The 26,061-nt window shown below is 38.4% G+C and overlaps 1 protein-coding gene across 2 annotated transcripts; it reads right to left on the reverse strand.

The window, feature by feature from the left end:
* Window positions 1-20,328: 20,328 nt before the first annotated feature.
* On the reverse strand, window positions 20,329-24,067 carry LOC130860307 (protocadherin beta-4). 2 transcript variants are annotated; one of them, XM_057748310.1, is made up of 2 exons: window positions 24,044-24,067; window positions 20,329-22,766 (listed from the first exon to the last, which is right to left on the reverse strand). In XM_057748310.1, the coding sequence occupies exon 2, from the start codon at window positions 22,755-22,757 to the stop codon at window positions 20,406-20,408; it is 2,352 nt and encodes a 783-aa protein (XP_057604293.1). In that variant the 5' UTR covers window positions 22,758-22,766; window positions 24,044-24,067; the 3' UTR covers window positions 20,329-20,405. The 2 variants fall into 2 exon arrangements, with proteins under 2 accessions (XP_057604293.1, XP_057604283.1); XM_057748300.1 differs by lacking the exon at window positions 24,044-24,067 and having other exon boundaries at window positions 20,329-22,971.
* Window positions 24,068-26,061: the final 1,994 nt, after the last annotated feature.

Consider the following 26,061-nt stretch of genomic DNA (forward strand, 5'->3'; position numbering starts at 1 on the left):
AACAAAACAAATTTTAGTCTAATTTTTCAATATTTCTTATTTTTGGTTAGAACTTTTTGTGTTTTCTTTAAATCTCTGCATACACTAAAGTCATGAAAATATTGCTGTATGGTGCTTTTGACAAATCAATTACATTACTTTTTACACTTAGAGCTATAATCCTCCTGAAATTAATTTTTTCATGTTAATGAGGTTAGGGTCAAATAATTTTTTTCTCATATAAATATCCAAATGATTGCACCATCTATTGAAAAGTAGTTCCATTTGCAATTGTTTCTGACATGCCATTTTTTTTCATAAATCAGGGCTCCATAGTTCTGTTCAAGAGTCTTTTTTCCCCATTTTCTCTTATTTATCCCACAGTACCATATTGTCTTAATTACTATATTTCATAATAGGTTTTATTATCTGATTGGTAAGTCCTCCACTTTTATTTTCTTTAAGATTGCTTTGGTTATTATTATCCCTTTGTATTTCCTTATTAACTTTAGATTCAGCTTGTCAGCTTTCAGAAAGAAATCTGCTAAAATTTTGTTGAGGATTTTATTGCATCTATAGATTGACTGGGAAGAACTGACATATTCCCAATATTGAGTCTTCCAACTATTGAACATTATATATCCCTCTGATATATTTAACTTTTCTCAATAATATTTTATATTTTTCAGTGTAGAAGTCTTATGCATACTCTCTTAGATTTGTTTCTAGATATCTGATGTTTCTGAAACTACTGTAAATGATACTTGAAAATTTTAATTTTCTGGGTTTTGTTGCTGTATAGAAATATTATTATTATTTGCATGTAGACCTTATATCCTGTGGCATTACTGACTTCATTTATTAATCCTAATAAGTAGTCTTCAGATTCTTTATGACTTTTAATACACACAATCATGTCATTTTTAAAAAACACTTATTTCCTCCCTTCCAATCATTGTTCTTTTTATTTTTTCTTTGCTTTATTCCACTGGTTAGAACCTACAGTAACACACTGAAGTGAAATAGTAAAGGTAGCCATTCTTGTTTCATTCTTGATCACTAAGGGAAAGTTGTAAATAATTTATTAAGGATAATGGGTTTTGGGGGGTTGTTTTTTCACTGCATTGGGTCTTCGTTGCTGCGTGTGGGCTCTCTCTAGTTGTGGCCAGCAAGGGCTACTCTTTGTGGCAGTATGCGGGCTTCTCATTGCTGTGGCTTCTCTTGTTGCAGAGCATGGGCTCTAGGTGCATGGGCTTCAGCAGTTGCAGCATGTGGGCTCAGTAGTTGCAGCCACAGGCTCTAGGGCACTGGGCTTCAGTAGTTGTGGTGCAAGGGCCCAGTAGTTGTGGCTTGGGGGCTGTAGAGTGCAGGCTCAGTTGCTGTGGCACACAGGCTTAGTTGCTCTGAGGCATGTAGGATCTTCCTGGACCAGGGATCGAACTCCTGTCCCTTGCACTGGCAGTCAGATTCTTAACCACTGTGCCACCAGGGAAGTCCAAGGATAATGTTTCCTGTAGGTTTCAAAATACTTTCTGAAAGTTCCTTTTCCGTTTTCAGTTTGCTAACAATTTTATCATGAATGTGTGCTGAATTTTATCAAGTGACTTTTTCTGTATCCATTGAGGTAGTCATGATATTCCTCCTTTACCTATTAATGTGATGAATTATATTGATTGGATTTGCATTCTTAAAATAACACAGCTTTCTCATAATTTATTATTTCTCTTTCATGTATTTCTAAATTTTATTTGCTGAGATTTTGTTTAGAATTTTTCCATCTGTATTTGTGAAAGAGATTGGTCTCTAATTTTCCTTCCTTATGATGTCCTATTCAGGTTTGGATGTCATAATCCACTGAAGTCATGCTGGTACCCAGATAATATTTCTTGTTTTTTTATCTTCCAAAAGATTTTGTATACATTGGTGTTAGTTGTTGCATGAGTATTTATTTATTTAAGAACTTTTATTGAGATATAATTGACATACAATAAACTGCATATATTTGAAGTGTACAATTTGATATTTTTTTCTTATTAGTAATGTATATATGGCAATCCCAATCTCCCAATTGAACCCCTCCCCCCTGCTTTCCACACCTGGTGTCCATTTGTTTGTTCTCTACATCTGTGTCTCCATTTCTGCCTTGCAAACTGGTTGATCTATACCATTTTTCTACATTCCGCATATATGCATTACTATATGATATTTGATTTTCACTTTCTGACTTACTTCATTCTGTGTGACAGTCTCTAGGTCCATCCATGTCTCTACAAACGTCTCAATTTCATTCCTTTTTACAGCTGAGTAATATTCCATTGTATATATGTACCACTGCTTCTTTATCCATTCATCTGTTGATGGACATTTAGGTTGCTTCCATGTCCTGGCTATTGTAAATAGTGCTGCAGTGAACACTGTGGTGCATGTGTCTTTTTGGATTATTGTGTTTTCTGGGTATATGCCCAGTAGTGGGATTGCTGGGTCATATGGTAATTCTATTTTTAGTTTTTCAAGGAACCACCGTACTGTTCTCCATAGTGGCAGTATCAGTTTACATTCCCACCAACAGTGCAAGAGGGTTTCCTTTTCTCCACACCTTCTCCAGCATTTATTGTTTGTAGATTTTCTGATGATGACAATCCTAACTGGTATGAGGTGATGCCTCATTGTAGTTTTGATTTGTATTTCTCTAATAATTAGTGATGTTGAGCAGATTTTCATGTGCCTCTTGGCCATCTGTATGTCATCTTTGGAGAAATGCCTATTTAGGTTTTCTGCCCATTTTCTGATTGGTTGTTTGTTTCTTTGATATTGAGCTGCATGAATTGTTAATATATTTTGGAAATTAATCCTTTGTTGATTCGTTTGCAAATATTTTCTCTCATGCTGAGGGTTGTCTTTTCGTCTTGCTTATAGTTTCCTTTGCTGTGTAGAAGCTTTTAAGTTTCATTAGGTCCCACATTTATTTTTGTTTTTATTTCCATTATTCTAAGAGGTGGGTCAAAAAAGATCTTGTGGTGATTTATGTCCAAAAGTGTTCTTCCTATATTTCCCTCGAATAGTTTTATAGTGTCTGGCCTTATGTTTAGGTCTTTAATCCATTTTGAGTTTATTTTTGTGTATGGTGTTAGTGAGTGTTCTAATTTCATTCTTTTACATGTAGCTGACCAACTTTCCCAGCACCACTTATTGAAGAGGCTGTCTTTTCTCCATCGTATATCCTTGCCTCCTTTGTCATACATTAGTTGGCCATAGTTTTTATCTCTGGGCTTTCTATACTGTTCCATTGATCTGTATCCTGGTACTGTTTTTGTGCCAGTACCATATTGTCTTGATTACTGTACCTTTGTAGTATAGTCTGAAGTCAGGGAATCTGATTCCTCCAGCTCCATTTTCTTCCCTCAAGATTGCTTTGGCTATTTGGGGTCTTTTGTGTCTCCATACAAATTTTAGGACTTTTTGTTCTTGTTCTGTGAAAAATGCCATTGGTAATTTGATAGGGATTACATTGAATCTGTAGATTGCTTTGGGTAGCATAGTCATTTTCACACTGTTGATTCTTCCAATCCAAGAACATGGTATATCTCTCCATCTGTTTGTGTCATCTTTGATTTCTTTCACCAGTGTCTTATGCTTTTCTGAGTACAGGTCTTTTACCTGCTTAGTTAAGTTTATTCCTAGGTATTTTATTCTTTTTGTTGCAGCAGTGAATGGGATTGTTTCCTTAATTTCTCTTTCTGATCTGTTGTTGTTAGTGTATAGAGATTTCTGTGTGTTAATTTTGTATCCTACAACTTTACCAAATTCATTGATTAGCTCTATTAGTTTTCTGGTGGCATCTTTAGGATTTTCTATGTATAGTATCATGTCATCTGCAAACAGTGACAGTTTTACTTCTTCTTTTCCAATTTGGATTCCTTTTATATCTTTTTCTTCTCTGATTGTTGTGGCAAGGACTTCCAAAACTATCTTGAATAGTAGTGGTAAGAGTGGACATCCTTCTCTTGTTCCTGATCTTAAAGGGAATGCTTTCAGTTTTTCACCATAGAGAATGATGTTTGCTGTGGGCTTGTCATATATGGCCTTTATTACGTTGAGGTAGGTTCCCTCTGTGCCCACCTTCTGGAGAGTTTTTAATTAAAATGGGTGTTGAATTTTGTCATCTATTGAGATGATCATCTGGTTTTTATCTTTCAATTTGTTAATATGGTGTATCACATTGATTGATTTGCATTTATTGAAGAATGCTTGCATTCCTGGGATAAAGCCCACTTGATCATGGTCTATGATCCTTTTAATGTGTTGTTGGATTCTGTTTGCTAGCATTTTGTTGAGGTTTTTTGCATCTAAATTCATCAGTGATATTGGTCTGTAATTTTCTTTTTTTGTAGTATCTTTGTCTGGTTTTGGTATCAGGGTGATGGTGGCCTCCTAAAATGAGTTTGGGAGTGTTCCTCTGCAATTTTGTGGAAGAGTTTGAGAAGGATGGGTGTTAGCTCTTCTCTAAATGTTTGATAGAATTGACCTGTGAAGCCATCTAGTCCTGGGCTTTTCTTTGTTGGAAGATTTTTAATCACAGTTTCAATTACATTACTTGTGATTGGCCTGTTCATATTTTCTGTTTCTTCCTGGTTCAGTCTTGGAAGGTTATTCCTTTCTAAGAATTTGTCCAGTTCTTCCAGGTTGTCCATTTTATTGGCATATTTAGTTGTCTGTAGTAGTCTCTTATGATGCTTTTTATTTCTACAGTGTCCGCTGTAACTTCTCCTGTTTCATTTCTAATTTTATTGATTTGAGTCCTCTCCCTTATTTTCTTGATGAGTCTGGCTAAAGGTTTATCAATTTTGTTTATCTTCTCAAAGAACCAGCTTTTAGTTTTATTGATGTTTGCTATTGTTTTCTTTGTTTCTATGTCATTTATTTCTGCTCTGATCTTTATGATTTCTCTCCTTCTGCTAACTTTGGGTTTTGTTTGTACTTCTTTCTCTAGTTTCTTTAGCTGTAAGGTTAGGTTGTTTATTTGGGATTTTTCTTGCTTCTTGAGGTAGGATTGTATTGCTATAAACTTCCATCTTAGAACTGCCTTTGCTGCATCCCATAGGTTTTGAATCATTGAGTTTTCATTGTCATTTGTCTCTAGGTATTTTTTGATTTCCTCTTTGATTTCTTCAGTGATCTCTTATTTAGTAGCATATTGTTTAGCCTCCATGTGTTTGTGTTTTTTACAGTTTTTTTCCCTGTAATTGATTTCTAATCTCATAGCATTGTGGTTGGAAAAGATGCTTGATACAATTTCAATTTTTGTAATTCACCAAGGCTTGATTTGTGACTCAAAATGTGATCTATCCTGGAGAATGTTGCGTGTGCACTTGAAAAGAAAGTGTAATCTGCTGTGTTTGGATGCAATGTCCTATAAATACCAATTAAATCCAGCCAGTCTATTGTGTCATTTAAAGCTTGTGTTTCCTTATTAATTTTGTGTCTGGATGATCTGTCCATTGGTGTAAGTGGGGTGTTAAAGTCCCCCACTATTATTTTGTTATTGTTGATTTCCTCTTTTATAGTTGTTAGCATTTGCCTTATGTATTGAGGGGCTCCTATATTGGGTGCATATATATTTATAATTGTTATTTCTTCTTCTTGGATTGATCCTTTGATCATTTGTAGTGTCCTTTCTTGTGTCTTGCAACATTTTTTATTTTAAAGTCTGTTTTATCTAATGTGAATATTGCTACTCCAGCTTTCTTTTGATTTCCATTTGCATGGAATATCTTTTTCCATCCCCTCACTTTCAAGCTGTTATGTATCCCTAGGTCTGAAGTGGGTCTCTTGTAGACAGCATACATATCGGTCTTGTTTTTGTATCCATTCAGCCAGTCTCTGTCTTTTGGTAGGAGCATTTAGTCCATTTACATTCAAGATAATTATTGATATGTGTGTTCCTATTACTATTTTCTTAATTGTTTTGTTTTTGTTTTTGTAGGTCCTTTTCTTCTCTTGTGTTTCCCACTTAGAGAAGTTTCTTTAGCATTTGTTGTAGGGCTGGTTTGGTGGTGCTGAATTCTCTTAGCTGTTGTTTGTCTGTAAAGCTTTTGATTTCTCTGTTGAATCTGAATGAGATCCTTGCTGGGTAGAGTATTCTTGGTTGTAGGTTCTTCCTTTTCATCACTTGAAATATATCGTGCCACTCCCTTCTGGCTTGCAGAGTTTCTGCTGAGAAATCAGCTGTTACCCTTATGGGAGTTCCCTTGTATGTTGTCATTTTTCCCTTGTTGCTTTTAATAATTTTTCTTTGTCTTTAATTTTTGTCAATTTGAGTACGATGTGTCTTGGCATGTTTCTCCTTGGGTTTATCCTGCCTGGGACTCTCTGTGCTTTCTGGACTTGGGTGGCTATTTCCTTTCCCATGTTAGGGAAGTTTTTAACTATAATCTCTTCCAGTATTTTCTCGGGTCCTTTCTCTCTCTCTTCTCCTTCTGGGACCCCTATAATGCGAATGTTGGTTAGCCTTTGTTGCAGGGCTGGTTTGGTGGTGCTGAATTCTTGTTTAACGTTGTCCCAGAGGTCTCTTAGGCTCTCTTAATTTCTTTTCATTCTTTTTTTTTTATTCGGTTCTCCATCAGTAATTTTCACCATTCTGTCTTTCAGGTCACTTATCCATTCTTCGGCCTCAGTTATTCTACTATTGGTTCCTTCTAGTGTATTTTTCATTTCAGTTATTGTATTGCTTATCTCTGTTTGTTTTGTTCTTTAATTCGTCTAGGTCTTTGTTAAACTTTTCTTGCATCTTTTCGATCTTTGCATCCAGTCTTTTTTCAAAGTCCTGGATCATCTTCACCATCATTATTCTGAATTCTTTTTCTGGAAGGGTGCCTATCTCCTCTTCATTTAGTTGTCTTTCTGGAGTTTTATCTTGTTCCTTCATCTGGTACAAAGTCCTCTGCCTTTTCATATTCTCTGTCTTTTTTTTTTTTAATTTTAAAAAAAATTTTATTTATTTATTTATTATTTTTTTGGGGGGTACACCAAGTTCAATCATCTGTTTTTATACACATATCCCCATATCCCCTCCCTTCCTTGACTCCCTCCCCCTCGCGTCCCCCCCACCCTCCCCACCCCAGTCCTCTAAGGCATCTTCCATCCTTGAGTTGGATTCCCTTTGTTATACAACAACTACCCACTGACTATCTATTTTACATTTGGTAGTATATATATGTCTGTGCTACTCTCTCGCTTCATCTCAGCTTCCCCTTCCCCCCCAGCCCCTCCTAAACCTCGAGTTCTCCAGTCCATTCTCTGTATCTGCGTCCTTGTTCTTGTCACTGAGTTCATCAGTACCATTTTTAGATTCCATATATGTGAGTTAGCATACAATATTTGTCTTTCTCTTTCTGACTTACTTCACTCTGTATGACAGACTGTAGTTCTACCCACCTCATCACATATAGCTCCATCTCATCCCTTTTTATAGCTGAGTAATATTCCATTGTATATATATGCCACATCTTCTTTATCCATTCATTTGTTGATGGGCATTTCGGTTGCTTCCATGTCCTGTCTATTGTAAACAGTGCTGCAATAAACATTATGGTGCAAGTTTCTTTTGGGATTATGGTTTTCTTTGGGTATATGCCCAGTAGTGGGATTACTGGATCATATGGTAGTTCTATTTGTAGTTTTTTAAGGAACCTCCATATTGTTTTCGATAGTGGCTGTACTAACTTACATTCCCACCAACAGTGCAGGAGAGTTCCCTTTTCTCCATACCCTCTCCAACATTTGTTGTTTCCAGATTTTGTGATGATGGCCATTCTGACTGGTGTGAGGTGATACCTCATTGTGGCTTTGACTTGCATTTGTCTGATGATTAGTGATGTTGAGCATCTTTTCATGTGTTTGTTGGCCATATGTAGGTCTTCTTTGGAGAAATGTCTATTTAGGTCTTCTGCCCATTTGTGGATTGGGTTATTTGCTTTTTTGGTATTAAGCTGCAGGAGCTGCTTGTATATTTTGGAGGTTAATCCTTTGTCTGTTGTTTCATAGGCAATTATTTTTTCCCATTCTGAGGGTTGCCTTTTAGTCTTGTTTATGGTTTCTTTTGCTGTGCAAAAGCCTTTAAGTTTCATGAGGTCCCATTTGTTTATTCTTGATTTTATTTCCATTATTCGAGGAAGTGGGTCAAAAAGGATCTTGCTTTGATGGATGTCATAGAGTGTTCTGCCTATGTTTTCCTCTAGGAGTTTTATAGTGTCTGGCCTTACATGTAGGTCTTTAATCCATTTGGAGTTTATTTTTGTGTCTGGTGTTAGGAAGTGTTCTAATTTCATTCTTTTACATGTTGCTGTCCAATTTTCCCAGCACCACTTATTGAAGAGGCTGTCTGTTTTCCATTGTATACTCGTGCCTCCTTTGTCAAAGATAAGGTGCCCATATGTGTTTGGGCTTACTTCTGAGTTCTCTATTCTATTCCGTTGATCTTCCTTTCTATTTTTGTGCCAGTACCATACTGTCTTGATCACTATGGCCTTGTAGTATAGTTTGAAGTCAGGAAGCCTGATTCCACCAACTCCATTTTTCCTTCTCAAGATTGCTTTGGCTATTCGGGGTCTTTTGCGTTTCCATACAAATCGTAAGATTTCTTGCTCTAATTCTGTGAAAAATGCCATTGGTAATTTGATCGGGATTGCATTGAATCTGTAAATTGCTTTGGGTAATACAGTCATTTTCACTATGTTGATTCTTCCAATCCAGGAACATGGTATGTCCCTCAATCTGTTTGTGTCGTCTTTGATTTCTTTCAGCAATGTCTTAAAGTTTTCTGCATACAGATCTTTTGCCTCCTTAGGCAGGTTTATTCCTAGGTATTTTATTCTTTTTGTTGCAATGGTGAATGGGAGAGTTTCCTTAATTTCTCTTTCTGCTCTTCCGTTGTTAGTGTATAGGAATGCAAGAGATTTCTGTGCATTAATTTTGTATCCTGCTACTTTACTAAACTCATCAATTAGTGCTAGCAGTTTTCTGGTAGAGTCTTTAGGGTTTTCTATATATAATATCATGTCATCTGCAAAGAGTGACAATTTTACTTCTTCTTTTCCAATTTGGATTCCTTTGATTTCTTTTTCTTCTCTGATTGCTGTGGCTAAAACTTCCAAAACTATGTTGAATAATAATGGTGAGAGTGGACACCCTTGTCTTGTTCCTGTTCTTGAGGGAATTCTTCCAGTTTTTCCCCATTGAGAACAATGTTGGCTTTTGGTTTTTCATATATGGCTTTTATTATGTTGAGGTAATTTCCTTCTATGCCCATTTTCTGGAGAGCTTTTATCATAAATGGATGTTGAACTTTGTCAAAAGCTTTTTCTGCATCTATTGAAATGATCATATGGTTTTTATCCTTCAATTTGTTGATATGATGTATCACGTTGATTGATTTGCGTATATTGAAGAATCCTTGCATCCCAGGGATAAACACCACTTGATCATGGTGTATGATTTTTTTAATGTGCTGTTGGAGTCTGTTAGCTAGTATTTTGTTGAGCATTTTTGCATCTATATTCATCAGTGATATTGGTCTGTAGTTTTCTTTTTTTGTGACATCTTTGCCTGGTTTTGGTATCAGGGTGATGGTAGCCTCGTAGAATGAGTTTGGGAGTGTTCCGCCTTCTGCAATATTTTGGAAGAGTTTGAGAAGGATAGGTGTTAGCTCTTCTCGAAATGTTTGATAGAATTCGCCCGTGAACCCATCTGGTCCTGGGCTTTTGTGTGTTGGGAGATTTTTAGTCACTGCCTCAATTTCTGTACTTGTGATTGGTCTGTTCATGGTTTCTATTTCTTCCTGGTTCAGTCTTGGAAGATTGTATTTTTCTAAGAATTTATCCATTTCTTCCAGGTTATCCAATTTATTGGCATATAGTTGCTTGTAGTAGTCTCTCATGATGTTTTGTATTTCTGAGGTGTCCGTTGTTACTTCTCCTTTTTCATTTCTAATTCTGTTGATTTGCATCTTCTCCCTTTCCTCTTGATGAGTCTGGCTAATGGTTTATCAATTTCATTAATCTTCTCAAAGAATCAACTTTTAGTTTTATTAATTTTTGCTATGGTTTCCTTCCTTTCTTTTTCATTTATTTCTGCTCTGATCTTTATGATTTCTTTCCTTCTGCTCACTTTGGGGTTTCTTTGTTCTTCTTTCTCTAGTTGTTTTAGGTGTAACGTTAGGTTGTTTATTCGATAATTTTCTTGTTTCTTAAGGTAGGACTGTATTGCTATAAACTTCCCTCTTAGAACTGTTTTGCTGCATCCCATAGGTTTTGGGTTGTTGTGTTTTCGTTGTCGTTTGTTTCTAGATATTTTTTGATTTCCTCTTTGATTTCTGTAGTGATTCCTTGGTTGTTTAAGAGTGAATTGTTTAGCCTCCATGTGTTTGTATTTTTTGCAGTTTTTTTCCTGTAATTGATATCTAGTCTCATGGCATTGTGGTCTGAGAAGATGCTTGATATGATTTCAATTTTCTTGAATTTGCTGAGGTTTGATTTGTGACCCAAGATGTGATCTATCCTGGAAAATGTTCCGTGTGCACTTGAGAAGAAAGTGTAGTCTGTCGTTTTTGGGTGGAATGTCCTATAAATATCAATTAAGTCGAGAAGGTCTAATGTGTCATTTAAAGCTTGTGTGTCTTTATTTATTTTTTGTTTGGATGATCTGTCCATTGATGTAAGTGGGGTGTTCACGTCTCCCACTATTATTGTGTTACTGTCGATGTCCCCTTTTATAGCTGTTGGCATTTACCTTATGTATTGAGGTGCTCCTATGTTGGGGGCATAGATATTTACCATTGTGATATGTTCTTCTTGAATGGATCCCTTGATCATTATGTAGTGTCCTTCCTTGTCTCTTGTAATAGTCTTTACTTTCAAGTCTAATTTGTCTGATATGAGTATTGCTACTCCAGCTTTCTTTGGACTTCCATTTGCATGGAATATCTTTTTCCATCCCTTTACTTTCAGTCTATATGTATCCCTTGGTCTGAAGTGGGTTTCTTGTAGGCAGCATATAGAAGGGTCTTGTTTTTGTATCCACTCAGCCAGTCTGTGTCTTTTCGTTGGAGCATTTAACCCATTTACATTTAAAGTGATTATTGACATGTGTGTTCCAATGACCATTTTCTTAATTGTTTTGGGTTTGTATTTGTAGGTGTTTTCCTTTTCTTGTGTTTCCTACTTAGAGAAGTTCCTTTAGCACTTGTTGTAAGGCTGGTTTGGTGGTGCTGAATTCTCTTAACTTTTGCTTGTCTGGAAAGCTTTTGATTTCTCCGTCAAATCTGAATGAGATTCTTGCTGGGTAGAGTATTCTTGGCTGTAGGTTTCTCTCTTTCAGGACTTTCAGTATATCCTGCCATTCCCTTCTGGCCTGCAGAGTTTCTGTAGAAAGGTCAGCTGTTATCCTTATGGGTTTTCCATTATATGTTGTTTGTTGCTTTTCTCTTGCTGCTTTTAATATTTTTTCTTTGTGTTTAACTGTCATTAGTTTGATTAATATGTGCCTTGGTGTATTTCTCCTTGGGTTTATTCTGTATGGGACTCTCTGTGCTTCTTGGACTTGGTTAATTATTTCCTTTCCCATGTTGGGGAAGTTTTCCACTATAACCTCTTCAAATATTTTCTCAGACCCTTTCTTGTTTTCTTCTTCTTCTGGGATGCCTATAATTCGAATGTTGGTACACCTAATGTTATCACTGAGGTCTCTGAGACTGTCTTCTATTCTTTTTATTCTTTTTTCTTTTTCCTGCTCTGTGGCAGTTATTTCCCCCATTCGATCTTCCAACTCACTTAATCGTTCTTCTGCCTCAGTCATTCTGCTGGTTATAGCATCTAGAGTATTTTTAATTTCAGTTATTTTGTTATCCATGGCTGTTTGTTTTTCTGAGTTCTTATGAACTGTTTCTTGTACTTTCTCTATTTTGTTATCGAGATTTTGTATCATTTTTACTATCATTACTCTAAATTCTTTTTCAGGCATTTTTCCTATTTCCTCCTCATTTATTTGGTCTTGTGGGTTTTTTTCCTGCTCCTTTGCCTGCATGGTGTTTCTTTGTTTCCTCGTGGTTGTCCAAACTTTTGGCGTTGCTTGTCCTTGGGTTTTTTTGTGTTATTCTGTGACCAGCAGAGGTTCCTTTATTGTTCGTCTGTAAGCATCAGTGTGTGGGGAGGGAGAGGGTACAACAGTGGCTCCTTCTCCTGGGAGTGAGTGAGCAGTGGCGCACTGTTGTTTCAGTTGAGCTTGGAGGTGCCTGTTGCGGAGGGACGCCGGTGGCTCAGGCGTAAACAGAAAGTCTTAGAGTTGGGCCTCTCTCGGGTTTTTTTGTTTGTTTTTTTCTCGGCAGCCTCCCTGCTGCTGGCGTTCCAAGGGGTTTTAATCTAGCCCCGCCCGAGTGCCTGAGGGTGCTTGTTAGCCCTGAGCACCTTAGTTGGCCCGCAGGGCGTCTCTCCACTGCCTGTTGCAGAGGCGCCGAAAGAGAGCAAGAGGCTAGGGCCGCCGCGGCTCCTCCCCCCGCCCGTGAGCCTGCAGCCTCCAGCTGCCATCATGGCCGGGCAGCTCTGAGGGATGGGCACTCCTCGCTGTGGACCTCCTCCCTCCTGTCCTCTCGGTCCATCACCCCACCGGCAACAATGTTTCTCACCCTGAACCAGCTCCCGGGTTCACACGCTCCCGCTCCCGGACCCTCTGTTCAGCTGTGGATCGACGTCTCGGTCCGGGGACGCTAAGCTGCGCTGCGGACCCTCCGTATGTTTCTCACTCCCTCCCGTCTGCCACAGCTCCGCCGCTTCACCCTCTTTGAGCTCTCGTAGATGCCTCCCTACCGGTTATGTCGGGCTCCTTGCGGTCCTTTCTGGTGTCCAAGGCCGTCTGCTGGTGTTCAGCTGGTTCTCTGTGGGAATTATTGCATCCTTTGGTGCATTCCCAATGCATCTAAAATTGTCATCTCTCACTGCTCTATAGTGGAAAGTGCAGGAAGCCAGGGGTAGATCCAGGCTTTGAGGAGCTTGAAGTTGACACAATTTCAAGATCTTTTCCTCAGGGAGGGGAATCCACTGGGGAGCCAGCTCCAGGAAGGAAACCCTGAGCTGTAATCGATGAATTCCTGGAAGCTCAGTGCAGACAAGTCATAGGGGAGCCCAGTCACAGGGGGCCTCGCACAGTATTGTGAGATTTACATCCAGGAACTCCAGCAGAGCCAGTAAATACTGGAGAAAAATCCTGTTGAGCTTCCAGCAGGGTAAGGGAAGGGAACCATTTTGAAATTCTATTCTCTGTCTTTCTGTGGCTGTGGTTTTCAATTCCACAGAATGAAATACTGCTGATACTGCTTGATACTTCTCTGTCTTTCTGTGGCTGTGGTTTTCAATTCCACAGAATGAAATACTGCTGATACTGCTTGATACTGCTGTCTGCCCTCTTGTGGAAGAAGCTAAGAGCTTGTGCTTCCTGATGGGAGGGACTAGTGGTGGGTAGTGCTGGGTGTTGCCTTGGTGGGCAGAGCTCAGTAAAACTTTGTCTGCCAGTGGGTGGTCTGTGTTCCCACTCTGTTGGTTATTTGCCCAGAGGCTATCCAGCACTGGAGTTTACAGGCTGTTTGGTGGGGCTAATGGAGGACTCGGGAGGGCTCACACTAATGAGTACTTCCCAAAACCCCCACTGCCAGTGTCCCCATCCCCATGGTGAGCCACAGCCATCCCCCACCTCTGCAGGTGTCCCTCCAACACCAGCAGATATGTCTGGTTCAGTCTCCTATGGGGTCACTGCTCCTTCCCTCTGGGTCCTGGCAAGCAAACTACTTTTGGTGTGCCCTCCAAGAGTGAAGTCTGTTTCTCCCAGTCCTGTGGAAGTCCTGCAGTCAAAACCCACTGGCCTTCAAAGTCTGATTCTCTGGGGATTCCTCCTCCCATTGCCAGACCCCCAGGTTGGGGAGCCTGACATGGGGCTCAGAACCCTCACTCCAGTGGGTAGACTTCTGTGGTATAACTGTTCTCCAGTTTGTGAGTCGCCCATCCAGTGGTTATGGGATTTGATTTTATCACAATTGCACCCCTCCTACCATCTCATTGTGGTTTCTCCTTTGTCTTTGGATGTGGGGTGTCTTCCTGTAGATGATTGTTAAGCAGTTACTTGTGATTTCCGTGCTCTTGCAAGAGGGAGTGAGCACATGTCCTTCTACTCCACCATCTTGAACCATCTATCTCCATGAGTATTTAGAAGAATTCACTAATGTGAACTGAAGTGGCAAGGTTTTTAATAACAAGTTTTACTTAATAGATATGACTAATGAGATTTCTTGTTTCAGTTTTAGTAAATTGTGTTTTTAGAAGATGTTTTCCAATTTACATAGTTGTCAAATTTATTGGCATACAGTTGTTCATAATATGCTTTTGTAGTTTGTAAGATTGGGAGTGATGTTCCTTTTTCATTCCTGATATTTGTAATCAATGTTTCCTTTCTTTTTAAAATTAGTCTTACTAAGAGTTTTTAATTCTAGTAATTATTACATAGAACCAACTTTAAGTTTTGTTAATCTTCTTGGTTGTACATTTGTCAGCTTTGTATTTATGTTTATATATTTAATATATATTATCTTCTTCCTCCTTTATTGATATTTGATTGTTCTTTTTCTAGATTCTTCATATGAAAGCTTAGATTATTGATTTTTAACCTTTCTTTTCTGACCTGTACATTTAAAGTTTTAAAATTTCCCTGTAAATTATGTTTTGATATATCAGATCTTAATTTTTACCCAGTTCAAAATATATGAAAATTTCTGTGACTTCTTCTTTGATCAATGGATTATATTATTTAATTTTGAAGCATTTGCGATTTCTTGTTAAATTTTTATTTCTGTCTTAATTTCGTTGTAAAAGAGCATATTGAGTCATTTCAATTCTTTAAAAAAATTTAGAGACTTTCTTTATGACCCAGAGTATGGATAATTTTGATATGTGCCATGTACATATAAAAAGAACGTGTACTCCCCAGTGTACTGTGTATGTCAGTTTATTGAAATATAATTATTGTGTTGTTCAGATTTTTAATATTCTGCATAGGTGTGTCTTTTTTTTTCTATCAGGGGTTGGGAGAGTTGTAATACATCCTCTCCTATGACTGTGTATTTGTCTATTTCTTATTTATCTTCTTTCAGTTTAACTTTTATATTTTGTAATTATCTTATGGGGATATATTCAGTCTTAGAGCTGACATATTTCTGGTATATTTACTTCTTTATCATTATGAAATGTCTCTCTTTATCTCTAGTAATGTATCTTTCCTTAAAGTCTCCTTTGTCTTATGTGAGTACATCTACACTTGGTTTATTCTAGTTAGTGTTTATATCATATATCTTTTTCTGTTTTTCAGTTTTCAAACTTTCTGTGATAACACATACACACACATTTATGTGACAGCATATAGCTGAATTTTTCTTAAACCTAATCTGACAATTTTGGATGTTTAATTGGATTATTTAATCCAGTTGCAGTTAATGTAGTATTTGCTATCTATCCACTTATATTTACCATATAAATTTTTGCTATTTGTCCCTAAAGTTTTTTTCTTCTTTTGGATTATTTAGATATTTCTCACTTTTTTCCTTCAATTCATCTTAAAATTATTTTTTGTGATTATCCTAGAGATTACAACATACATCTTTGATCTCCAAGAGTCTAATACAAATTGTTTAATTTTACTACTCCCATGATAGTGCTTAGAACCTTAGAATTCTTTAACTCTGTTAATACCACCTGCCTTTTACATTATTATTGTCATGAATTTAAATTTTATATATATTTTAAATCCCTTTAGGAACCACTAGAGAAAGCATGCGGTCTTTCTCTGTTTTTGCCTTTAATAATCAATAGTCAGTCAATAGAAATTTATAGTTAACCTTATTCTTGTTCTTCATTTCTTCCTGCAAATCTGTGATTCCTTCAGGACTGTCTTCCTTCTACCTAATGAATTCCACTAAAAGCATTTCTTTTAGTGCAGATGTGACTGTGATTAATTCTTGCAGTTTTTGTTTGTTTGAAAACTTCATTTTTGAAAGATATATTTTCTGATAATATAATTCTACTCTGGTAGTTATTTTTTTTTCAGGACTGTAAAGACATCATTCCTTTGTCTTTTGACTTCTTGATGGTCAGCTCTCCATTTTATTGTTTTTCCTTTAAAAGCAATGTCATTTTCATGTGGTTGCTTTTAAGATTTTATCTTTGACTTTGGTCTTCAGCAGCCTTCCTATGATTCCTAGATATGCTTTGTCTTTTATTCGCCTAGTTGGGCTTCATTGAGCATCTTGAGGGGTAAATTTTTTCCACTATTTTTGGAAAATTCTTGGTCATTATTTCTTTAAATATTGCTTATTTCCCATTCCTAGTCCTTCTAGGATTACAGTCGTATGCCCACTGGAATTTTTCATATGTTCCACATGTCACTAAATGTTCTTGTCTGTGTTTTTATTTTATTCCTCAGTGCTTCTATTTGGATATTTAATATTGGCCTGTGTTGCATTCACTAATCCTTTTTTTTAATATATAAATTTATTTATTTATTGGCTGCATTGGGTCTTCCTTGTTGCACGCAGGCTTTCTCTAGTTGTGGCATGCAGGGGCTACTCTTCATTGTGGTGCATGGGCTTCTCAGTGTGGTGGCTTCTCTTGTTGTGGAGCACAGGCTCTAGGCATGCAGGCTTCAGTAGTTGTGGCACCCGAGCTCAGTAGTTGTGGCACATGGGCTCAGTTGCTCTGAGGCATGTGGAATCTTCCCAGCCCAGGGATCAAACCTGTGTCTGCTACATTGGCAAGTGGATTCTTAACCACTGAGCCACCAGGGAAGTCCCAAGCATTCACTAATCCTATAATCCTTTACAGCTACCATGCTATTACACAATCTAATATTTTTAAATTTCAGTTATCATATTTTTCAGTCCCAAAATGAATTTCCATTTTATTCCATTCTCTAGTGAAGTTCTCTCCTACCTGTTTTCTGTATTCCTTATTTTAACATATTAGTCATACTTATTTTAACATCATTGTCAGTAAATTCTAGTTTCTATTTTATCTGTAGATCATCTTTCTGTTTTTTGCTGTAGGTTTTATTCATGTCAACCAGTTTTTTTGTATGTGTGCCTTATAATTTTTTATTGAATGCTAAATATTAATGTAAAAAGCTGTCCAGGATCCAGATGATATTATCTTTATCCAGAAAGTGTTCTCGTTTTCCTCTGTTAGCTTGATAGAGTCATGTCTAATCAAATTGCCTGAATTCAAACAGGCACTGTGCTTAGTCAAGGTCCTCTGCAATTCTGATAAGCACCTGGCCCTCCAAAATTTTCAGTTCAGAACACAGTGTATTCTCTACAGTCTTTCCAATGCCAGGTCACAAACTCTAATTTTCATGCATTAAGACTATTAAAACCTCACTCTGCTTTTCAAAAATTTTCCACTTAAGTTTTCAGTTTTCTTCCCTGGAGTGTCCCAGAATTTGACAAATATCATGAGGGGGAAAACTGGCCTTGAGCTTAAATCCTCCAGTTTGCCAAAGGCTATTGAAATTACCCTATCCCTGGCAGAAGCCTTTTGTCTGTTCTTAGACTTTGCAAACTTCCTTAGGGCAAACTGACTGCAGGAGTCAGTTCACAGCTCCAAGGATTTTCCTTTTCAGGAATCTTTGCCCCTTCAGTTCTTTTTTTCCCTTAATTAATTAATTTATTTGTTGGCTGTGTTGGGTCCTTGTTGCTGCACACGGGCTTTCTCTAGTTGCCGAGAGCAGGGGAACTGCTCTTCGTCGTGGTACACGGGCTCCTCATTGCCGTGGCTTCTCTTGTGGAGTACTGGCTCTAGGCACGTGGGCTTCAGTAGTTGCGGCACATGGCTTAATAGTTGTGGCTCACAGGCTCTAAAGCTCAGGCTCAATAGTTGTGGCGCACGGGCTTAGTTGCTCTGAGGCATGTGGGATCTTCCTGAATCAGGGATCCATCCCGTGTCCCCTCCATTGGCAGGCGGATTCTTAACCACTGCACCATCTAGGAAGCCTCACCCCTTCAGTTCTTTTTATATCATCTGCTGTCTGTTGCTTCAAACTGATAGTTTCTCAGTTTAAAACAGGTTTTATAGTTGTTTTCTGCTGTTAGATAATCCATCTAACCTGGAAATAGAATTCTACCAAATATGTGCATGACTTAAAAACTATTTAAAATCTGTATTTTGTAACTTTTGGTAGTAAGGTCTTAAAGTGATGTGGACTATATTGCCTTCAGTAGAATTTCTGCCCCTAAACAGCATGTGTTAAACTCACTATATGATGTGCCTAAAAACAACAACAAAGGAATTGTAAAAAATGCACATATAATAGAAGCACTTGAGAAACTGTGATTGAAATGGGTATTATTATCCAGTTATTTGGCCTTCATTCTCTGTTTTTGTTTTGCAGAAATAGAATTGGCCTGTTTTTCACAGGGTATTCATTTTGTGGAAGTTATTTGGATTATATTTACTATTAAATTCTAACCATTGAATTTTAAAATGTTGATCTATTCTACACCAAAGTCTGGTGGTGATCCCCAGATAGTAAGGAATGATTCATGCTTTATGAATACACACAGTAATTTATAAAGTTATACAGAAATTAATTCATACATTTACTCATATAAATTCATAAACATGGATTCTGAGTGTTTATATGGCCAGTCTCATTTGGGTGATTATACAATTGGACTTTCCTGGCATAAATAAAAACATGAACTTAGATTTTCATAATGTTGAAATATATTGCTGAAAACTTCAATCACATTTCTTGTCATCATACATAAAAACTATTTCGTTTAAATATCTAACAGTAAATGGGAGAAGTCATTAAAGTTGACTACCATATTTTTGCCTTATATGTTTATGTTTAATTTTGTTCTCATTTTTATCACATTCTAATTTCAAGTATTAACATCAGATTGGACAAAGGCTAAAAGCTACATTTCAATAATAACTTAAACAGTAATTTCCCTTTTTTATTTCATTATATCCTTAGAAAAAATGTAATTTAGGGAAAGATGTAAGTAATTAAATTCCAGTAGGATGACACAAGATTTAAAAATGAATACTTAGGTTATAAAGCAAGATCTTTAATTACATTGTGCCAAAAGTTCAATAAGTGGTCTTATAGTTATATCCATATAAATTTAGTTGAAACCACATAATCATCTTACTTGGCTTAACACAACATAAAACAATTATAATTCAGATAAATTTATCTTAATTTCTATTTGTATTCTTGTTGTCTTAAAGAAAAAAACCAATGCTTATTTCTTAGTACTGAAAGCATAAATGAAACAGTAAATTTATGCAAAACACCCAAAAGTTACATTGAAGAACAAAACAAGGTAACTTGGACATCAGAAATTAATCATTTTGTTCATAAAAGCTGCCCATGTTTGCAAAGTAACTTAGAGTAATCAGACTAGAACAAAAGAACCAAAATTCAGAAGAAATTGACTTTTTTGAAAGATGAAGAGAAGCTGCAGTAAAACCAAGAAAAACACATACATTAAACTACATCTGAACTTCTATTAATAGGGCAAAAGGAAGGACAAGAAAGTATATGCCCTCTATCTCTTGAGTCCTTTGAAAGGATTTAGTGTTTACTGAAGGTTCTAAGATTTTAAGTACTTTACCAAGCAGTGACTTAATTTTACTGAAGTGATACCAAATTATATAAGGTTTTCTCTTTATTATTTATAAATGAAAATAATTTTTTATTTTAATATCAGTGAGTATTTATGGAGCAATTACTATGTTCTAGGTAAGTAGCAATCAAGATAATATCTGCATACACGGTGTTCACAATGGGATATGGTCACAACTGCAGTGTATCAATAATTTAATAAAGTTCATAGTTAGGTACAATTTGGGAGAAACAAGTATGCTACTATATGCTCATGGCTATTCAGGGGGGCATAGCCTGGTAGAATAGTGAACAAGAAAGGTCTAGGTAGCTGCAAAGAATTTCAAACACTCTGGCCTTGCAAATACAAAGCCACATGGTAAAGACAAGCACCAAAAATATATAGAAATGCAAGATTACACAGAAGCTTTAAAATGTTTCCTTAAAAAGACATTAAGAAGTTGCTTTAAATAGAATTTCTTCTTACACTAGTTGAGTGATTTATAGTTATGCAAAGATTAATCACCAAGAGAAGGTCAAATATGGAGAAATACATAATATCAAGTGCAACTAAAAATGCTAAATCAAATGAATATTAATAAAAGGAAGATTTAGCACAGACATGCATAAATTTGGAATAGATATATATATATTTATACAACAATACAGTCGCTTAAGAGAAAAGTATTGCAATGTGAGTTAGGTTTAACAAAATTGACCAAATACGACACTTAACTGAATACTAAGCTATTCCTACAGTTGGGGCTTTCTTTCATTTCTCTGTCTGTGTCCTGAACCAAGAGGTTGGAGAATATTGGCTTCAGGAATTTGAACTCACCAGTTCCATGGTCTCCAGTCAGACACACCTCGTACTGGTAGCTCTGGGACAGGGTCCCCGTGCCGCTGACGTCCACCAGCTGGCCCGGAAAGTGGCCCTCGGGCACCGAGCGGCGGCCCACCGAGGCCGCCCCGCCCCTCCTGCACAGCCGCACCGCCACGAACACCAGCACCGAGAAGAGGAAGAGCGACGACACCGACGCCAAGGCCACCACCAGGTAGACGGTGAGCGGGTCGGCCGGGCCCGCGTCCGCCGCTTCCGCTTCCGGGGCCGGCAGGTAGGGCTGCGAGAAGCCGTCCACCAGCAGCACGTGCAGCGTGACGCTGGCCGACAGCGGCGGCTCGCCGTTGTCCTTGACCTGCACCACCAGCCGCTGCTTGGCCGCGTCGCGCTCGCTCAGCGGCCGGGCCGTGCGCACCTCGCCGTTGTGCGCCCACACGCCGAACAGCCCGGGCTCCGTGGCCTTGAGCAGCTGGTACGACAGCCAGGCGTTCTGGCCCGCGTCGCCGTCCACCGCCACCACCTTGGTCACCAGGTAGCCCGCCTCGGCCGCCCTGGGCACCAGCTCGGTGCAGGGCGCCGAGGCGTTCTGCAGCGGGTGCAGCACGAAGGGCGCGTTGTCGTTGGCGTCCTCCACGAGCACGCGCACCAGCGCCTGGCTGCTGAGCGGCGGCGAGCCGCGGTCGGCGGCGCCCACGCGGAACTCGAAGGCCCGCAGGGCCTCGTAGTCCAGCGACCTCAGGGCGAACAGGTGGCCGTTGTCCGGGTTGACGGACACCAGGGAGGCGAGGGGCACGTGCGGGTCGTGGGGCGGCAGCAGCGAGTAGGTGACCTGGGCGTTGGCGCCCGCGTCTCTGTCTGTGGCGCTGACGCTGCCGATGTGCAGGGCGGGGCTGTTGTTCTCGCGCACCCGCAGGGTGTAGGCGGTCTGGGTGAAGGCGGGGGCGTTGTCGTTGACGTCGGACACCCGCACGGTTATGTTGTGCTCGGTTTTCAGCCTGGGGGTCCCCATATCTGTGACGGTGATGGTGATGCTGTACTCGGCCCGGCTTTCTCTGTCCAGCGGGCTCTCTGTTACCAGGGTGTAGAAATTCTTGAAAGTCGGTTTTAGAATGAATGGCAGATTATCTGGAATAGAGCAAATCATCTTTCCATTGTCTCCAGAGTCTCTATCTCGAATTCGGAAGATAGAGATTACCGTCTCAGGAGCATTTTCTGGGATGGAGTTGGTGAGTGAAGATATGATAAGTTCAGGGGCGTTGTCATTCACATCTACCACCACTATGACTACCGTGCCTTTTCCAGAAAGGCCTCCTCCATCTGTAGCCTCAATTTCCACGTGGTAAGATTTAATTTGTTCAAAATCCAATTTCTTTGTCAGTCGGATTTCTCCTGTGACTTCATTTATTGAGAAAGTTTGTTTAATTTCCTCTGATGCTTGGAACAAGCCATAGGAAACAGTCCCAAAGTTTCCAGCATCTACATCCCTAGCTAAAACAGTAACTATTGGGAAGTCTAGGGGGCTGTTTTCCAGAACCTGCACCTCATACGGAGTGTGCACAAACTCAGGGGCATTGTCATTGACGTCCATGATCAGGATTCGCACCATGCTGGTGCCAGACCTAGGTGGAGACCCACCATCCAGAGCCACGAGGGTTAAGGTGAACTCAGGCTGCTCCTCTCTGTCCAGCGCTTTGTCCTGCACCAAATCTGCATATTTCTTGCCTTCACTATGGTTTCGAGTGAGAACATGAAAATGAGATTTGGGGCTGATAGTGTACTTTTGGAGACCATTGCTGCCCACATCCAAATCCTGAGCTAATTTCAACGGAAATACAGTCCCTGGCTGACTGTTTTCCGGTATTTTCAGGAGCATTTCCCTATTCGGGAATACTGGGGAATGGTCATTTATGTCTTGAATTAATAATTCTCCTTCAAAAAATTGCACCGGAGTTTCCAGGAACACTTGGAAATGCAGCACACAGGGTTCAACGGGGCCACATATATCTTCCCGGTCTAGTTTCTCCCTCAAAAGCAAATCTCCAGTCTGACGATCGAGCAGCAAGCGCTGCTTGTCATCGTCACACACCACCCGGGCCGACCGGGCGGCCAGCTCCCCAATTCCCAGGCCCAGGTCCTTGGTCAAATGGGCTATAAGGGAGCCGCTCTCTGTTTCTTCCAGCACAGAATAACGAATAGGCACAGGGTGAGCCTGAGACAAGAATACCATCAAAATAAAGGTCATCACTTGCCTGTTTAGCTGAATTCTCTCTAGCATCTCCATGTTGGAGCCAGAGTGCTTACATCCAATCCCTTCAGCAACCACAAAAAGACACAAGGTATTAAATTCTGACTTCTTGCTTGGTTGAATCCTCACAAAGTTGCTTTTAATCTTAAAGTCGTTTAGAATATCAGTGCCCAAACTCGTTGGTAACCCACCACTGCTGGCAAAGCTTCTCTCCGTCTGGTGTTGATTGCGTCTTGTAACAAAGGAATACCGGAGCTTTTTAGGGCTTATTCACAATCTTAGCCGGCAGCGCCACCCTGCGTCCTGATTGAGTAACTAATGCTGTGTTCTCAAGTCAGCCTATTTTGGAAGTGTCCAAATGTAAGACGTTTAAAAAAGTGTATAGAACTTTTACAAGTTTTGTTATTCCATTAAATGGCTTAATGTATAGGCTATTCCATTATACTGCATGAGCTAGATTAATTGTGAGCACAAAGCAAGGGGATATCTCCGTCTCCCCATACCCTTACCAGTGGAACTTCAAGTTCCCCTTTGCCATAATCTAACCAGGGGAGGTAAACTCTTATAAAATTACAATTCATAATAGTTATATATTTTTATTTCCAAGTATGTGAGAAATTCATAATGATGCAAAAAGTTTGTCTAAGGTGTTCTGTACCACTTAGTCTCGGGTTCTATTTTTTTACACTGGTGTGCAAATAGAAATACAGTTGAATAAAGAGGTATCTTGCTTTGTTATAAGTCCTTTTACAGTGTGAACCCACATTAAAATATTAAGGAGGTCAAATAGTATTAGAATCAGATTCTTAGACCTAGAGAGAAAATGAAAGGATTTTTACATATAAAGAAATGGAAGGTCAGAGGGTGATAGGACTTGATTATTCTACTTGACTATTATCAGGATAATATGAAGACAAAATTGAGTGAAAATCATAGAATTTTATTAAGATAAAGACTTTAAGTTTAATCTGATTTAGCTAGATATCTATATTTTTTGAGTTTTTTTAAAATTTATTTATTTATTGGATTTATTTTTTTATTGCCTGTGTTGGGTCTTCGTTGCTGCACACAGGCTTTCTCTAGTTGCTGAGAGCGGGTCTACTCTTCATTGTGGTGCGTGGGCTTCTTATTGTAGTGGCTTCTCTTGTTGCCGAGCATGGGCTCTAGGTGCATGGGCTTCAGTAGTTGCAGCACATGGGCTCAATAGTTGTGGCCCACAGGCTCTAGAACACAGGCTCAATAGTTGTGGCGCATGGGCTTAGTTGCTCTGCAGCAGGTAGTATCTTCCTGGGGCAGGGCTCAAACCCTTGTCCCCTGCATTAGCAGGCGGATTCTTAACCACTGCACCACCCAGGAAGTCCAGATATCTATGTTTTATAATGAGTTTGCTTCTCACCACATTGATCATTTATATCCCAGATATCGTATTCCTTGACTAGCCAATTTGCGGGAAGACAAGAAGCTGTGATTTAAAGCATTTTAATCTGTGAGTAAAGGGTACCTCAAGCTTTGTCACTCATTTATGGTGAAGAAGAGAGACTTGTTTATAAAATGGATTTCAGTGCAGCTATTGTGATTTCCCTGATACTGTAAGTTAACTGAGACACAGTTAACTAGTTTAATGATTACAATTAGTATATTGAATGGCGTACCACTTATCTTGGCACATATGGGATTTCTCCTCCTTAAAAATCTTGTAATTCAATTACTTAATTAACTTCATAAATTATGAATCACACTGAATGAATTATTTTAAAAGCATGTCAGTAATCTTAGATTCTGATAATGATAGAAAGTACTAGGAAAAGTTATTATTATTACTTTTTTTTGGCTGAGCCGCACGGGATGCAGGATCTTAATTCCCTGACCAGGGATTGAACCCACCTCCCCTGAAGTGGAAGTGCAGAGTCTCAACCGCTGGTCTGCCAGGGAAGTCCCAGGAAAAATTATTTTTGAAATAACCCTGGACTATAGTAGTCATTCAGTAAATATCAGTTGGATAAATTAATTAATCCACTAATGATCATTTCTACCTATAAGATTACTGTCAGATCGTGCATTCAGCCATGAACATGTCTGACACTGAATGCAGAATTCTGAGAGATGAGAGTATAATTTCAGACTAAACACTGTTCAATTAAATTTACTTTTATTCTAGTTCTTTTAATTCCTGTTGTAAGAGATATAGTAACAGCAATAATCATATTAATATACTTTAGAATTTTCTTTCATGTTTAAGGCAAATCAGAGAAATTATATCAACATTAAGTGAAATGAAAAAAAATAAACATACTGAAAAGAAAAAAAGAAAGAATATTGTTTTAGATATAAATGGAAAGCAAATTTCCTGAATAAAACAACAAAAATTGTTTCTAGCTAGATTCAAGTTAAAGAGTTCAGGACAAAATTCAAACTAGATCTTGTTTATTTGTTCCTATATGTTGACATAGAAATAGTGTTGCAAATTAGCTCTTTTTGGTTCCTTTTGTCAATCCAAAGCAAATAAAATCTAGGTAATATTAACATATATGTGTCACTATATACCAGATAGTATTCTAAGCATTTTTACATACACTAAGTCATTTTATCCCTCAAACAACCCTATGAGGTGAGCATTCTTACTAGGCACATTTTATAGACAAAGAAATTGGGGAACAGAAAGTTTAAATAACCTGCCTATAGTCACACACCATGTGAAATGGCAGAGCTAGGATTCAAACTGTTATAGAATGGCTCCAGAATTCATTCTTTGATCTACTTAAGTGGAATTGGAGAGGTGAACAACTTTTTAGAAAATTTAGATCCAGACTTCAGCCTTGCCTTATATAGATATCTTAGGTGAAATATATTTGTATTCAAATTTTCAGTTAATATAAGACTCTTTTAAATGGTTTGTCTCCATTTAGAGAAGGGTACCAGCAAAAAGAGGTGCTTACAAAATTTAGAAATTCAAAGGAAAACTAAGAGTGTTTTGTTGAGATCATTAATTAGGTTTAAAAAAACTAAGAATGACATGAATAATGAATTCCTTGTAGCTTTTATATATATGTGTATATATATATATATGAGAAAAATATTTGAAATGTTATTAGGATGTAAAGTTAAAATCAAGAAAGGTGGCCTAAGAATGATCGTCTAACACTGCATCATGGATTATTTTGCCAAACTACCAAACTTATCAGAAAAAAACTATTATATCTGCATGGAAGAGGCATTAGTGATAAAGAGAATGACCACCTGCAAAATCATTCCATGCCAGTCAGGAAAGCTGCGTCCATTCTGAAGGATTCATACAACAACT

The sequence above is a fragment of the Hippopotamus amphibius genome, chromosome 1 (assembly GCF_030028045.1).
Source record: "Hippopotamus amphibius kiboko isolate mHipAmp2 chromosome 1, mHipAmp2.hap2, whole genome shotgun sequence".
Classification (NCBI taxonomy): Eukaryota; Metazoa; Chordata; class Mammalia; order Artiodactyla; family Hippopotamidae; genus Hippopotamus; species Hippopotamus amphibius.

Excerpts from the sequence above, each read along its gene's own strand:
- LOC130860307 (XM_057748300.1), bottom strand. The coding sequence starts at position 22,796 with ATGGAGATGCTAGAGAGAATTCAGCTAAACAGGCAAGTGATGACCTTT.